This window comes from Drosophila subpulchrella, chromosome 3L (assembly GCF_014743375.2).
Source record: "Drosophila subpulchrella strain 33 F10 #4 breed RU33 chromosome 3L, RU_Dsub_v1.1 Primary Assembly, whole genome shotgun sequence".
Lineage (NCBI taxonomy): Eukaryota > Metazoa > Arthropoda > Insecta > Diptera > Drosophilidae > Drosophila > Drosophila subpulchrella.
Genome location: NC_050612.1, coordinates 6827875 through 6843910, shown reverse-complemented (window position 1 = coordinate 6843910; position 16036 = coordinate 6827875). Strand labels below are relative to the sequence as shown.

The window sequence follows — 16036 nt, the reverse complement described above, 5'->3', positions numbered from 1 at the left end:
CTCCTTTCGATGGTTTTACAACCTTTTAGAGAACTTCCCTAAAACTAACGGGTTATATATGTATAAAACAATGTTTTTAATTACAAATGTTTTTACCTGGTTTTAAAAAATCAATAATAAAAATTATTTCTGTTATCACTTAAAATAAAGTTTAAAATATAAGTTCTGAGTGCAACCTGGTTCCGGAACTGGTTCTTAGCCGGTGCAGCTAAAGCTTTAGGGAATTTCTCACCAACTCGTTGCCGCTTACAAGGTTCTTTATCTGAAATCGAAATCATACGTGGACATAAATCTTGGATAATAAATACCTGGGGCTTCACTATTAGTCTAATGCAAAATGGGTACCGCAACACTGAAACGTGACGAAATCCTTCTGCTCTTCGACGTGGACGGGACCTTAACCATGCCCAGATCTGTGGTGACTCCAGAGTTCGAGGAGTTCTTCTACTCGAAGGTGAAACCCAGGGCGACCATCGGAATCGTCGGCGGTTCCGACCTGGAGAAGATGTTCGAGCAGCTGAACGGCGACAAGATCCTCAACGAGTTCGACTTTATATTCCCGGAGAATGGATTGGTGCAGATTGAGGGAGGCAAGGAGGTGGGAAAGCAGAATATCATCAAGCATCTCGGAGAGAAAACCCTGAAGCGCTTCATCAACTTTGTCCTACGCTACTTATCCGAACTGGATGTGCCCATCAAGAGGGGAACCTTCATCGAGTTCCGAAATGGCATGATGAATGTGTGCCCCATTGGGCGACAGTGCACCCGGGAGGAGCGGAATATGTTCGCCGAATACGACATTGAACACAAAGTGCGGGAGAAAATGATCAAGGATCTCAAGGAGGAGTTTGCCGACGTGGACCTCACGTACTCCATTGGTGGTCAGATCAGCTTCGATGTCTTCCCCCACGGCTGGGATAAAACCTATTGCCTGCGTCATATCGAAGCCTACTACAAGTTTAAGGAAATCCACTTTTTCGGCGATAAAACAGAGCCGGGCGGCAACGATTATGAGATTTACAGCGATCCTCGAACTATCAGCCATAGGGTGTACACTCCCAAGGACACACAACGCATCCTCGCTGAGATTCTGGAGCTGTGAGGCAACCGAGATCACTCCACATAAAAAATTCCATTTTTTATACATGTGTACAATTGTTAACCAAATTTAATATATGTATAGTCATTTGCAAAATCTAATCCGTGTCCATACCGGAGCTACTAGAGCTATCCTCATCGCCGCTGCATTCCTCGTCGGAGCTGCTGCTATCGCTATCTTCCCAGTCGTGGGCCTTCAAGTTGTTAGGTATTATAACCTTCCATTCCAGTTTGTGCAAGTCCAGAGAGTAGAAATCGTTGTAGGTCAACTGTTTGGCGTCCTCTTCAAAGATTCCACCAAAGATATAAAGTGTTCCCTTGCAAACGCATAGGCCGGGATTCATGCGCGGAGATGGTACATTGGTTGGTTTGGATTTAGGGAAAAGACTCGGTATGTTGGAGACATAAGGAGTACTCGTACTGGGTCCACCAACGGTAACTGTGAAAATACCATCTGTGGTGGTGGTTACGGGCTTATCAGAAGCGGACATCTCAACATCCTTGCACTCGTTCGTTTCCTTCTTCTCAGCGGGGCTGCTTTTCGTTTGGATCTCCTGCAACCTCCATGTTTGAGAGGTCAAATCGAAAGCTAGCAGTTCATCGCCAAACTGACCGTGGACATCTTCGTCGTCCTCATCGACGTCCATGACGCCACCAAAGGTATAGGCCTTGCCATTCGCAGCCACAGTGCAGCCAACACTGCTACGCGGCTTAGGTTTGTATCCTCCGGCCTTCACGGGTGCCCACTTGTATTTGTTGTCAGCATCGCCAGCGTTTTCTAAAATGAAATAAGATATAATTAGTAAATAAACAAGGCTAGGTTTCTATATATATCGTATCTCAATAAATACGATTTAAAAACTTACTGTCCTGGCTCAAAACAAACATATCCGTGTGAGTTACACCCCGGTCCGCTTCCTTCTTCATAGAGGCCCTTGAGTAGCCTCCCCAAACGTAGATCTTGCCTTCCGGAGAAGCTGCTATGCAGCATCCAGAACGAGGGGATGGTACAACAGTTCCTCCGACCTCAGTTTTAAGCCACTGGTAAGACTCCAGCGAGAAAATATGAATGTCGTTGAAATAATGATACGACTGGTTGTTATCATGGAAGCCGCCAAAGATGAATAGACGCTTCTTGGAGACGGTCATTCGATGTCCACTCCTTGGACTGGGTCCATTGGGGGCAGATATCTTTTCCCATTTGCGGGATTTTAGTGAGAATTTCCATAGGTCCTTGTAGTGGTGGAACTGCAGTTGCGAGGGACTGGCGTGCTCTCCTCCAAACATCTAAAAGAGGAGTACATCATTTTAAGGTTTCTCAATAAATTATAGTTTCCAGCTAACCCAAAGTTCTCCTCCATTACTGGCCACAGCCACCATTTGGTGTCCACTTCTTGGCGTGGGACCTGAAGGCGATCTCAGCTCCCTCCACTCGCCAGTTTTAATATTGTAAAAGTATAGGTCGTTATAAACTGTGGTCTTAGTTCCCGTATAAAGTTCCCCGCCAAACATGATGAGCTCCTCCTTTTCCGGATGGGAAACTAAGGTGAAATTCGATCGGGGAGTTGGCGGTGAGCAAACGGATTCACTGATGGTCTCAATCTTTCCCTCCTTGGCCTCCAGAAGTTGGATTATATCAGCAATATTAGCCTACAAAAAGTATTGTCGAATTAGTAAAAATGATATGATAGCGACTTTGTTTATCCTTACTTCTCCCAGCCTTTCCAGCATTTTCTTTTGCCGGGCTGCCTGCTTTTTATCCGTTTTCATGGCCGTCTTCTCGGCTCCTTTGCCCTTCTTCTTGTTCTTGTCCTTCTTGCCCATTTTATGAGGTTTATTTCGGTTCGGAAATTTAAATCAACAAACAATTTTAGCCGCACGTGTGCCGTTATAGAAGTGGCACTATCGACACTATCGATAGTTCTCCACCTCTAGTGTGCCGTATGGAGTATGAAAAGGAAGAGCCCGAATTAGAAATACCAGATACTTGTTGAGAACGGAATTGTGAGAAATATCTTAACGGGTTTTTAGAAAACGGCGCGCGAGATTATTGAGTTTGAGTTGAGCTGCACGTTGTTTTATTGTTGATAATTTGGGTAAAATTATAAGAAAAATATACAAACGAATAAATTTTATTTAAAAAAAAATTTCAACCATAAAAAATAAAACAATGTTTATTTTATAAATGCAACAAAAAGCATACAAACTTTAATTTTTAATCAGGAATACATATAAACTGTGTTATGTTTTAAATTCTTAAAGGAAGGGTACAAATTGAGACATTAAAGACAAAACCATAGCTTCTTTCAAATTAATATTTCACAAACACTAAATATTGTTATTCTTAAATAATATTTTAGTTCTTTAAAAAACAAATACTTTCACGATTACATGGTCAATGTTATATGTTGTACGGTATGTAGACATTTGGGCTTGTGGCTTAACACACTTATTCAGGTATTTAGGATTGCGATGGATTGCTGCTTGAAGATCCGTGACAATTGACCGACCAGCTGGAGTCAAATCCACAGGCGGAGTCCGAATCGGAATCCACTGCGAAGGACGTAGCGATGCCCTTAGGAGCACGCAACTGATTCGGGGTCGTGGGCATGCTGCTATAACCACCATTCAGATTGGAACTGGAGTTCGAGGAGCAAATGGAATCCCGGGGTGAATCGGTGGCATTCGAGGCGTAGGACGAGCGCTTCGAGGACTTGTTCCGCTTGCTGATATAATCCACCGTCTTGGGCGGTGGCATTAGCTCCTCCGATCGGTGTGGTATGTTGTCTGCCGATCCCCAAGACTTGTGAACTCCGTCGTAGATATTACGGTTATTGGGAACACTCGCCCTCGACGGAAGGCCGCCGTTCGTCCCGTAGGGTGTGCTCATCGCTGCCCTCTGATTCGGATGCCGACTCCGTGTCGTACCAACGTGGTGATGATGACGCTGATGAGGGGCTCGGTGAGACCGATGGTGAGGGCGACTTGCTGCCCCCGCTCCCCCGCCACTGCCATAGCCCATCGGAGCCACCCCACTGCCATTGCCCACTCCCAAGAAATTGCTGAACGCCTCGGTGGTCTTCTTTACCCTGACATTCAACGAACCAATCCGCAGGAAGCCCAAATCTTTTTCGACTGGAAAGATAAGAGATTTATATTTAAATCATTACATTTGTTTTTTACACATCGTATACACAGGTTCAATTGTTTAGAAATATAATAATATAGAAATAAATAATATAATGTATATTTTTGGGTTTGCTACTTACTTGCATGCTTTTTGCGAGCCTTGATTTCTGTGAAGGAAAAAAAAATACAAAATTATCATTAATATTTATCCATACTTTATAAAGATAATATTAAATGAACGTGCAGAAACTTAAAAAAATGCCTTAAGTTAGCGGACTTTTGAAAATAAGTACAAAATAATGCAGGCGAAGAGGATAAACATTGAAAAAACAGAAAGGAAACTTACCAACAGCAACGCAAACGGGATTTGCAACTCAAATGCTTGCGAAAATTAAACTAAAATAAAGATTTATAGCTACCAGAGTACAAAAGCATATATTTACAGGCTAAATACGAAAGGTTACATTTGGAAGCCAAGGTTGCAACTCAAAGTTAAGCTAGCCAAATAAATTGAACATGGCTTTAATCAACACTAATGGTTTTGAAATACTCAAGATCGTTAAATCTCAACCTGCCTCCAGGTACCGTTGAGTCCGCCGCTGAATCGCATCGCTTGAATCTCTACATGCAGCAAAATTGAAAATAGATAGAGGTTCCCATTTTATATTAATTACTAGCTCAGATTAAAGTTCGTATACTCTACTTTTCAGTATGTTTTTTGATGATGGGCAACAATGTTTGCAAACGAGGGTAATTATTATTAATTCCGGAAGCGCATTCTCTTTGTGAACTGAGTTGGGTTTATATTATGTCTTGCAAGAATCTGTTATATGCTTGGTAATAGATTTCCAGTTTAGAACTAGTTTTATTGTGTAAGTATTTTATTGTATTTGGTTGTGCCAATAAACATGCGATTATTATAGGTATGTACATAAAGGAGTTATTTCATATATTAAGTTAATCGTTACACCTTGGTAAAAGTATAATATATAAAGGCCATTCTTTGGTTCTTATTAACTAGGGAAGTGTTTTACTGTAAAAAGTTTAGTTTTGTACAATATTTCATAGAATCGTTTTGAATGTAAAAGTGTATAAAAATATTTTTAGTTTAGCCCCAACCATATAGGTGCCCCATTTAGGTATATACATTAGCACATTTTAGAAAGGGTAAATACAGGTGAAAGATTATAAAACAAGCGAGTGTACCAATTAACCATGCTCTGGTGGGTTAGTAACAACATCTTTGGTGGACTGACGACGACTGCCACCCGCGGTGGCTCGAAAGGTTTTGCGGAGAAAGCTTTCTTTGCGTCGAGTGGAGGCGCCGCGGAAGGGAACCGGATGCCCCTCCATTTCGCAGGGCAACAGATCGCCCTCCTCGGTGCTGGGCTTAAAGATGCCCGACAGCGGTTGCCCCGGCGACTTTTTGGGCCGCCGATGGACCATCATCGACTGCGAACGGGACACCGCCCCACCGCCGCCCACCGAACCACCGCTGATGGTGGCAAACCGATTCTGAGCGCGCTTCTTGCCGCGGGTTAGTGCACTGCCCAGAGTACCGCCGGTTATCTGACTACTCTCAATGAATCCCAGGTGGTAGTTGTTGTTCACCTCCGCGCTGAAGAAATAATTTTCATACTCACTGCTGCAGGTCGATGCGGACACACTCGACCGCTGGCGACTGTAGTCCAGGGGCTTGTTGCCACTCCAGTCCATGATGTCCCTATTGGCCTCTGAAAATGTAGAGAAAGTGGATTACAAATATGTATTATCAAGTGAGTTGCAAATATATTTATTGTTTTTCTAATTTTTTCCGAATTTTGTAGACCATCAATTATTATTGATATCTATTATCTTATCTTATTTATTAATATCTATTTTAATAAACATAATTAGTTCTGGTTAATATTGTTTAAGATATGTCGTTTCATTTAAACAAAAATAATATATATATGAGTATTGTCTTATTTTAAATTAATTAAATTATAAAAATATAATATTATATAATACTTACTATAGACATTCCATAGTAATTCAAAAATATTATCTCTTCCAAACTGGGTAGCCAAATGAAGAGGTGTGTATCCCTAAATGAAAGAAATATGTATTTTATTAAACGTAGGAACACAAGCCAATAAATAAATAATTTACGTAAACTATTTTTTGCGACATTTATAAGACAAAAAAAGTTTATAAAATGTTGTTTACAGAAAGTAACAATAGAATTGAAATAAATTAGGTGCAATTGAGCTCTAGAAAACCGCATTGATAATTGCTTTGCATTCCCCTGTGAATTATACATGTGGTCCATATAAGACCATGTTTTGCCATTTGCGGTGTGTTTTGCCAGCACCGTATCGAATCCTGCGGACTGTGATTGACAACTCACTTTGTTTCAAATGTGGATGTGACATTTTAATACATTTGAGTGAATTTAATTTCGCAGGAACAAAGCACCGTTCAATTTAAAATTTTGTAAACTTGAATGCGCAAGGAAAGGATTGAGTTGGATTGGAGGCGACAGGCTGGTGAGGCCCGATTGGATATGCTCGTCATGATTTGTCACAGCCTGCTCGCCGCCTTCGGATCAGATTCAGTCCAAAACCCCCGGGAAAGGGTTATGTTACGCGACTTTGTGACATGTGACGCACATTTACGCGCGACTGGGACAAGCCAATAAGTCGGTTCGTATATTATTAAAATTGTCTCAATAGATTTACATATCACTCACCCCGTTCTGAAGCGTCAACAGTTGGCGAAAGCGATCACATGGAATAAAGGGTATATTAAAATCATCAGGTTAACACGTTGCCATCTCAGATAATCGCTTACCGTTCTGGCATTTACATCGGCCTTATAGGTGCCGGCAATTAGCTTAACCACATCTTCATTGCCGTGCTTGGCTGCCCAGTGCAAAGCGGTCTGAAAAGAATTAGTACCGCATTAGTATGTCTTATTATCATAACATACATTTTTAATTCATTCTGCAACTTTGAAAAAATCCTAAACATATTCATTCAAAAACATAATCTCATGTTAATAATAAATATTTTGATTATATGAATAATATGTGATTCAACAGATTACATCTTAGTAAAAGATAAGAAATACATACATATTTCAGAAATATGTTTCCCTTGGAAATATAATAATTGGTTTAACCATTATCTGCTAATTAAATGGTGATTATAAACTATCTATAAAGATGATACATTTTTATTCGGTCTTTTAGATCATATTGATTTTATAATTCAAGATATATTGAAATATTACGAGAAAAGGGGGTTCAACACATACTAATTTATTAATAATTCTAAACAATTTTAATATTTTTTGTTCTTTTGAATAGTGTTTGCACATAATTGTTAAGGGATTAATTGTAAATATTTGTACTTTGGAAATATGATATTTGGTAAAACCACTATCTGCCAATTAAATGGTGATTATAATCTTATAGATAAAACAAATGTTTCTGTCTTTAAGATCATATTGATTTAGTGATTCAAGATATCATTAAATATTTCGCGAAAGGGGTTTCTACAGATACTCATTTATGAATAACTCTTAACAATTTTAATATTTTTTGTTCTTTTGAATAGTGTTTGCACATATTTGTTGAGGGATTAATTGTAAATATTTGTACTTTGGAAATATGAAAATTGGTAAAGCCACTATCTGCCAATTAAATGGTGATTATAAACTTATAGATGAAACAATTTTTTTCTGTCTTTAAGATCATATTGATTTAGTAATTCAAGATATAATGAAATATTTCGCATAAGGGGTTTCTACAGATACTCTTTTATAAATAACTCTTAACAATTTTTATATTTTTTGTTCTTTTGAATAGTGTTTGCACATATTTGTTGAGGGATTAATTGTAAGCGCGCTATCTGGAACGGTAGCTGGACTACCAGTCGGTGTCCCAATCGCGTCGCAGATGCCCCAGTTCTGGGACTATTTGTTCCGCCATCAATTGGCCTCTGGACCGCCGAACTCGAGACCCGAGGACGACGACGAGGACGAGGACTCGACCCAGCTGCCGTATCCGAGATTTAGCGATATAAATAAATTGGCCAGCCACCGCCGAATGCCTGTTGCCTCAATTATTTTCATGTTAACATAATAATTTAGTATGGCAAAACGATTCGCCCGGCTGCGATAAGCCGTCGCTGGACGGAACTGTGCCGAACTGGAGCTGGAGCTGGAGGATCGCCGGCAGATCTTGGCCAGATCGCCACCGGTGCATTTCCATCGGCGGTGCATGTCTGATTTTCTATAGAATTGTTTGCCGCCGCACTGCAGCCCACGTACGTATCTCCCATGTGTTGACAATGAAGACGGTCACTTTCTGACTTTCTGGACGGCGACGGCGACGACAAACGCGGAGATCGCAAAACGGCCCGAGATCGGGTCGAACAAATAGAGTTTCAGCTTGAGTCAATTCCCATAGTCTGGCCGATCCGGCGATCGGTATGTAATTCTTTTCAAGGGAAATTTGTTTCGTGTCTCCCGTTTAAGAATATCCAGCTCCAGCTTCAGCTCCAGCTCCTGCTGCTGACGTAGTTATTGCTGTCGATGCATCTTAATCTGCCCAGCCTGGCATTTAATCTCGTCCATTGTCTTTCGCCAAACCAATGATCACGGCCGGGAGCTGCAGTTGGGAATTGCCAGCGGGAGCGGGATCGGGATCGGCGACGTGAGCGGTGGAATGTGGGTATAATTTGGTTACACTGATACTGCGACTCGTCTCTATTCAATTGGCGCATTTTTTCAAATTAGATAAGGGGAATTAAATTCTCAGCAGATGCGACAAGGTGGCAAAAATTAAGTTGGCAATGGGAAAACAATAAAGCAGTCAACTGATTTGTAATTCATTTGTTGTTGTCTTGATTACCCTATCTTAGACGTCGAATTAATATTCGAGTCTCAGCGAATTTTGGTCAAATTATTTATATACCATAGAACAACTTAGATACATTAATTCATACAAAATCGCTATTCGTCAAAGCTTAAATCAATGCTTTATCAGAGTTTCCTTAGGGTCAAATGTTTGGAATACGTTTTTGCCCATTAATAGATGTCTAGTTATTATTGATTTGACCTTTTTAGTTGTTACCCTATGGGTTTTACAAAATTTAAGCTTTTCCCTAAACTTTTCCTACCAAATATGTGCTTAAACTTTACAAAATTATGGGCGAAATTAAAGTAATCCGACTATTATCAAAGATATAGTCATTCTTTTCATTTATTATTGACCAATAATCTATTACGGAAATTACCAAAACAATAATCTCTAATTCAATCATTTTTGAGTACCTGTCGGAATTTTAAAATAAATACTGTTATTCTTTTTTATCAAAGGTTAAACGATACCTTTTCTCAAACCTATTTAATTATTCTATTTCTGAATCAATAGAGTTTAGAATTTATAACCACATGCCTCATTCTTTTAATTATAAAAAGGGCCGAGATTCGCATCGGAGTTGGCATTGTCCGAGGATTATCGCCTTGTTAGCTGGATAGTTGGCAGATGCTGAAAGGCTGCGACCGGTTTTGGGCTTACAAATCGTCTCACGCGCAGTTTCCGAGCTCCGGAGCGATTTTAGCCATTTCGGGAAGTTGCCGCTACAGTGTCTGAGCCTTTTTACATATGGCACGTTGTCCGTCTGCACGTTTAAATTTATTGTCCATTCCATTAATGGTGGCAAGGGACAGGAATTTTGTGTCTTTGAAAGTGAAATGCCATAAATTCTTGTGTCTCGTTCAGCTGTGGCATTGTATTGGCACACCGCAAGCAAACAGAGCGATTTGCCTCTCCTCCGGATCCGCAATCCTCCGATCCGTCCCGTCGTGGAATCCTTTCTGCGTCGCAACCCATCGCATCGCACCGAACGCAAATGCCCAGAAATTCCAGGAGCACAGATTCCAATACCTAGGTCGTGCGACATTTAACCGTGTTGCTGATCCGTTATTGCTTCATGATCATAAAAGGATGTTGCAAATACTTCACACAGCATTAAGTTCCGAAGGTGTTTAAGTTGACTATTTAAGGGGTATGCAAACATACACCATGTCATAAAGGGCTACGTTACTGTATCTTAAATATTGTTTACGTTTTGGTACATCTTAGAAACTGAACCGATCTTACATCTGATTTGATTGGGTTTAGTTCAATAATATTTGGGTCATTCCTAGGCCACCAAATATATTTGTGACATTGAGTGATATTCTCAGGGCTATATTTTCACAAAAGAAATAATAGTAAGTTTTAGTTTCTTCTATGAATGAAAATATTATTCCGATTGTGGAACCTTAATATTGATTTTTATAATCTTATGTAATAATATTATTATAAGCTTAAGACAACCCATTACCACAAACGAAGCATAGGATTAAAGAGTGGCTATACTTACATACTGTGTTCCAACAATCCACATTGAACATGTAAAATAAACATAGAGACCATAATTAATAATTACGATAAAGCGCCAAAAAGCACTCAGAAGAACAGACACAAAATAAACTTCGTCAAATAAAAGTACAGTGGATCCCCTGACAGGATTTGGATAAGACCGGCAGGCAAGTGCATATCATATGTGCCATTTTCGCTTAACAAGTTAATAACACATCCAGGCAGCTTCAACGGCAATTACAGCCCTTCGCTTCATTTTTCTGGCAGATGGATATCGCGTCCTGCGACGTAACTGCGGCTAGTCATACCAGCCAGTGTCCTTGCTCCTTGGGCCAAAAGCCCTAATGGTGCCAACTATGTATGATAATGAGGGTCGCAGAACTGGAATGCCGATGCGGGCTGTGGATGGTCAGTGGTCAGTGCGATCCAAGAGTGGAGTGGTTCCCATGTGCGGATGTTCGTTTAGCGCCAAAAGTTGAGCGCCTGCTTTTCCGACGTGCCGTCGCTCGGAGGCGTTTTGATCGAAATTCGATATTGCGCTGATAAGACAGGAATGGGAACCGCTTGACGGACTCCGCAAACGAGACCGCTGTAACCCAGAAGCTGTCATTTTGATGGATCGCCAGGACACGAAAACTGTCATGTTTAACATGGCTGCTCTGGTTATAATTAAGACTCCCTGTTCTCTTCCGTAATTGCACTTGGATCAGAGCCACCGATCGGTGGGCAGCAGCACATTGCTCTGGAGATTACTCGCAAATTAATTTATCATTAAAGGTGCACTCGCACCATTTTCGACAGTCAAGACCCCGGCAATCTCGAAATAATGACTAACAGAGTCATGTTCTTCTGGGCCGGCAACCAGGTCATTAATGCGAGTTTAATTTGTGTTTGTTTTTCCAAGTTAGCTAAATATTAGAGTGGTCATGTTCGTACTTACGCCCTGTTTTCGTATCCGACCAGCGAATGTCGATACATGGTTGTAAATTACCGAGAAAGAAAACATTAGAATGGAAACAGTAATTATAATACATGTTATGTGGTGCGGGGGTTGTAATAACATTTTTAAAATAGGTTGTGCTTCGTGATATTAAAATAAATATTAAGACACATTTACGAACTTTTAATTTTGTATAAAGACGCAATTTTTCAATTTACTACTAGATATATTTTAATTATAGTACAACATTATAAGTTTTTGAATTTATTAAACGAAATAGTATTACCCATTAAAATGTTCTATCAATCGGAAAACCGAAATAAAATAAATTATGATTCCGAAATCCTTTGGCCTATTAAATGACTTTAATCAGTAATAAATATAATTTGACCCCAGACTATTTAAGACTCCAATTATGCTATCTAGCTGGGCTATCTCATTCGAAAGGTGTGCGAGTTCCCAGAGTGATCATAAACAAGCCACCAATCTTTTGGGACATAATTGTGAAACAGAAACAATTATTTTCTATTTATGCCAGTGCCGGTGGTCATGATACATATGAAAAAAAGTAATGGGGCCTCTAAATCAATACCAAGCTGACCAAATCGACAACTAGGTCTAATTGCCACGCCATTCCGAATAGAACAATCCAACAATCTTTACAAGGAAACGACAATAATCACCCGGCACGATAAAATAAAACAACAATAATAATGACAGCCAAAGTCTTCACAGCGTTTTTATCTGCGGCAAACAATCTAAATGATATATTAAGCGCAAAGCAAATAACGCTCTTTTTGTCGTCACCATGTCCTTTCTCTTTCGCTCGCAAGTTAAGTTCTCCAATTATGCGGATTATTAATTTAACTGGGTCGCTGCCGAGAGACCCTCGTCCACTCCCCAGTTCCCCGGATCCGTAGTCCCTGCTCTTTTTGGTCCCTGCCCAATGGTTAGTGGTTCGTGGTTCGTGGCCCGTGGTCACTGGTCCGTGGGCCGATCGCTGGCCACTTGTCGTTTCACAAGTTGTCAAAACTTGTCATTTAACCGACAATGAGCCTTGTTTGCTTTAATCGTGGTTATTATGCGTGCGGCTGACTTAGCCGCTCCCTCGGAATTATTAATGATGCGTCGACCGCTTTGGCAGGTGCTCTTTCCCGGCGACTGCCGATGCCACTGCCTCTGGGACTACTTATTGGCATCTCCGAGAGTGTCCCTAATTAGTACACTCAGCGAAAATAGAAGCACTTAGAAAATCAACTATCTAATTATATTAAAAAGTTGTACCTTAGGCTAACCAAATCTTCTCCTCATTATACGTTTAACGCTTCTTATAAAAAGGATATATAAAGAGTAGTTACTCTAAGCCCTTTCTATAGTACCCCTATTTTCGGTGTAGATATTTTCTATTGAAGTAAACTAAGGCAAATTTCCATGAAATTAAATGTTTTATTCCAGGGTTAAGAAGGTTTCGAATAAAAGAGTTCTGTAAGAGTATACCTAATCTAATAATATCCTAACCTATCATGAAGTTCCCATACTTAAAGATTAATTTACATAACTTTATCTAATTAGTCCAACCAAAATACATTTAGTTCAACTGTATTAAAAATATTAAATTAAGTTTTTTTAAATGGGATTACTAAATACCAAAATTAAAGAATTCGGTTATAATGTTTTAAAAACCGGATATTTTTTTAAAATAATAGAAATCGTTAGAAAGGATTTTAAAATTGCTTTCTAAGTTATTTCGCTTTTTTTTAATAATACGCAACATATATTTCTCTCTGTGTAACCTGGATTCTGACGCATTTTGACCGCTGCGAACGCACTTTCGTTCGCTAAACCAAATTAATTCGAGGTTGGATAATCCTGTTATTGCCGCATAGCTGCCATGATTTATATATCACACCGAGTGTCCGGTGGCCCGACTGTCCAATTAATTCTCACCAGACCTAATTTATTCGTAATATCCCAGTGAGCCGGGCATGCAAACGGACCCTTCCTTTAATTGGTTTTATAACAGCAGGGTGGCTCATTTGTCAATGTGGCAATCAATAAATTCGCGAACAGGTGGAAACTCATAACTGCGACCGGGCTTAGGTTGCTTATTTTTTGTATTTTTATTTTTATTTTTTTGCTTATCATCCAGTCAGTCGCACAGTAGTCGCAGCGATGAGGGTTCGCTCCTGTCCAAAGAATGACGATCCTCGTCGCCTGGCGAAGCGAACTGAACAGGTGATCGGCAGCAGAGTGCTGTTTGCTTATTAAGTTGTTAAGCTAAATTATTGTTTTTCCCGTTTTTTGTGTATTTATTGTGTTTACCGCCTTGCCATTGGCGACATTTAACAGCTCGTGCATTTATATTGTCCGACTCACAGACCTACATATTAGCAACATATCAAGAGCACGCGTTTACAATAATATCTAAATGTTAACACAAACGACTACATTGTAGTAGCTAATTTATGAAACCGTTTTCAATTCATCCGAAGCAAAGATTTTATTCTGGCAAGAATTTATCTTAAGTTTAAGTTTTCCGTTTAAAGGGTATTTTACGTACACCCTATTCTTAAAATTTATGCATATTTTCTAAATATTATTTTGGGGTAACCATGTTGTATTTACACGAAAAAGGAAAGATAATTGCAAAATTTACCCTTATATTAAGTGGCAATGAGTGCACACCCTTGTGGTAAAAATAAGTTTCTGCAGATAATGAATTTCGATTAAAACAGGTTTATTTCAGGCCAACTTAAAGTCCTTGACTATCGAAAAAACGGTTGAAAAAGTAACGTGTCAATGGTTTTGTTTTATAACGTGAAAACGGTTTGTATGTGTAATCATTTGCATTAAATTGGTAGACGGAATTATTGCATTCTTAATGGTGGTTAAACAGAACCACAAAGTATGAATAATAAATTATATCAAATTATCTTCAACTTACCGTTGCTGGACACTGAAAATAAAGAAGAGAATGTATATTAATACCTTGTTTTTAAATAAGTTAAAATTATTTTAAAGCGAAATGATATAATAATATATTTTACAAGATCTATAAAAAGTCACATTAAGATGTCTTGCAAGTAAGGCAATCGAATGAGCAAAGCCTGTGAAATGAAGTACATAATTAAATGCGTAATGCCCGTATGAAATCAGTTCAAGTTCGGATCGATAGCTGATTTAATTGTTTGACTAATTGAGAGATTTTTTACTGCCCCACTGGCGAACCCCCAAGACGCGCATCCGAACTACGAGAAGCTGCAGCATGATTTGCTCCATTTGGCACTCGGTTAACTTAATGACTTGATTTGCCAGACTGATGAGGTGCGGCTGATTAGCAAGCACTGGGGGACACAAGCAGGACAGGAGCTGGAGATGGAGATGGAACTGTGGCTGGGATCCAGAAGCCAGTAGCCAGTAGCCAGTAGCCAGATCCACAGACAAGAGTACGTGCAGCAACGTGGCCGACATCCTGGCCATCGTCTGATCGGCGACAATGACTCGCCATATATGCCCCATAGCCGGGCAGCGGCAAAAAACCTTAAATTTCATGCAGAATTAATTAACCGCAGTGGCCGCTACTGCAGGCGCTCATTTCGTGTCGCCGCCGCCCAAGTAGCGCAGTGCTTTTTGTGGCTCCAACTTTGACTTTGACTGCGGCTCCCAACTCCAGCTCCCAAACTCCGACTGGGGCTCCCAGTCCGATATTTGATGACCGGGCAGACAACGCTGGAACACACAGAAACGCTCGACGAGAGCGGTCTGGAATTTCATTCAGAAACGTGCCCTGTACGCTGAGGTCGTGTCCCCGCCGCTTTGTCATGGGCATCTCCACTTGCCGATGTTTGGGCGGTGCACTGGTACAATAATGCACCACTTAAAATCGGTTGAGGCACTGGAAATTGCCAGTTAATACAGAACTACCAAGGCAAAGGATTTTTGGTCGAATGATTCCCGATCTAATTAATAAAACACATCAAAAATCAAGTACGGGGACAAATATTAGGTACCATTGTTAGAAAATAATTTAAAGAAATTCTAATTTGAATTTAAAAAATAGAATCATACATCTGTTTGGCTGATTATTTAACTTTTTAGCAGGAGCATTGAAAGAAATTGTGTTTATAATCACACCATTATTAATATTTTGTAAAAGGACTGCTTTTACTTAACGTACATAAACATAAGTTGTTAAAAGAAGATGGGTGTTTCAGTTGAATTATATTACAATTATTTTTTTGGTTTTTGAGAAAGGAAGGTTTTTTCTTCCGGATGTTTAACTAATAGAAGATTATAAGCCCAGGAATTTGGTAGTTAAAATTAATATAGATGTTAAGCATACAGATTTGTAGATTTGTAGAGCATACAGATTTGTAGTTAGTTTGTAGTGAGGACAAGTAGACCATATTTCATTCTATAATAGCCAAAACATCTTTAATATTTAGATTGTGGAA

General features: G+C 39.7%; 3 protein-coding genes across 3 annotated transcripts in view; 1 reads left to right on the top strand and 2 right to left on the bottom strand.

The window, feature by feature from the left end:
• Window positions 1-234: 234 nt before the first annotated feature.
• LOC119552941 (phosphomannomutase) lies at window positions 235-1200 on the top strand. Its single transcript, XM_037862895.1, has one exon. The coding sequence runs from the start codon at window positions 338-340 to the stop codon at window positions 1100-1102; it is 765 nt and encodes a 254-aa protein (XP_037718823.1). The 5' UTR covers window positions 235-337; the 3' UTR covers window positions 1103-1200.
• LOC119552940 (kelch domain-containing protein 4) lies at window positions 1151-3175 on the bottom strand. Its single transcript, XM_037862893.1, has 4 exons — window positions 2809-3175; window positions 2443-2748; window positions 1965-2385; window positions 1151-1876 (listed from the first exon to the last, which is right to left on the bottom strand). The coding sequence occupies exons 1-4, from the start codon at window positions 2920-2922 to the stop codon at window positions 1197-1199; spliced, it is 1521 nt and encodes a 506-aa protein (XP_037718821.1). The 5' UTR covers window positions 2923-3175; the 3' UTR covers window positions 1151-1196.
• Window positions 3176-3307: 132 nt separating this feature from the next.
• LOC119552939 (ankyrin repeat domain-containing protein SOWAHC) overlaps window positions 3308-16036 on the bottom strand; it is a 42342-nt gene continuing 29613 nt past the window's right edge. Inside the window, exons 4-10 of the mRNA XM_037862892.1 lie at window positions 14527-14538; window positions 7060-7149; window positions 6959-6964; window positions 6242-6314; window positions 5871-5960; window positions 4368-4394; window positions 3308-4233 (exon numbers count right to left, since the gene is read on the bottom strand). Coding sequence (XP_037718820.1) covers window positions 3560-4233; window positions 4368-4394; window positions 5871-5960; window positions 6242-6314; window positions 6959-6964; window positions 7060-7149; window positions 14527-14538 — 972 coding nt within the window. The 3' untranslated portion in view covers window positions 3308-3559. The remainder of the gene's footprint in view (window positions 4234-4367; window positions 4395-5870; window positions 5961-6241; window positions 6315-6958; window positions 6965-7059; window positions 7150-14526; window positions 14539-16036) is intronic.

Excerpts from the sequence above, each read along its gene's own strand:
- LOC119552941 (XM_037862895.1), top strand. The coding sequence starts at position 338 with ATGGGTACCGCAACACTGAAACGTGACGAAATCCTTCTGCTCTTCGAC.
- LOC119552940 (XM_037862893.1), bottom strand. The coding sequence starts at position 2,922 with ATGGGCAAGAAGGACAAGAACAAGAAGAAGGGCAAAGGAGCCGAGAAG. Across the intron at positions 2,386-2,442 it reads GTAATGGAGGAGAACTTTGG|ATGTTTGGAGGAGAGCACGC; the intron begins GTTAGCTGGAAA and ends CTCCTCTTTTAG. Across the intron at positions 1,877-1,964 it reads GTTTGTTTTGAGCCAGGACA|AAAACGCTGGCGATGCTGAC; the intron begins GTAAGTTTTTAA and ends ATTTCATTTTAG.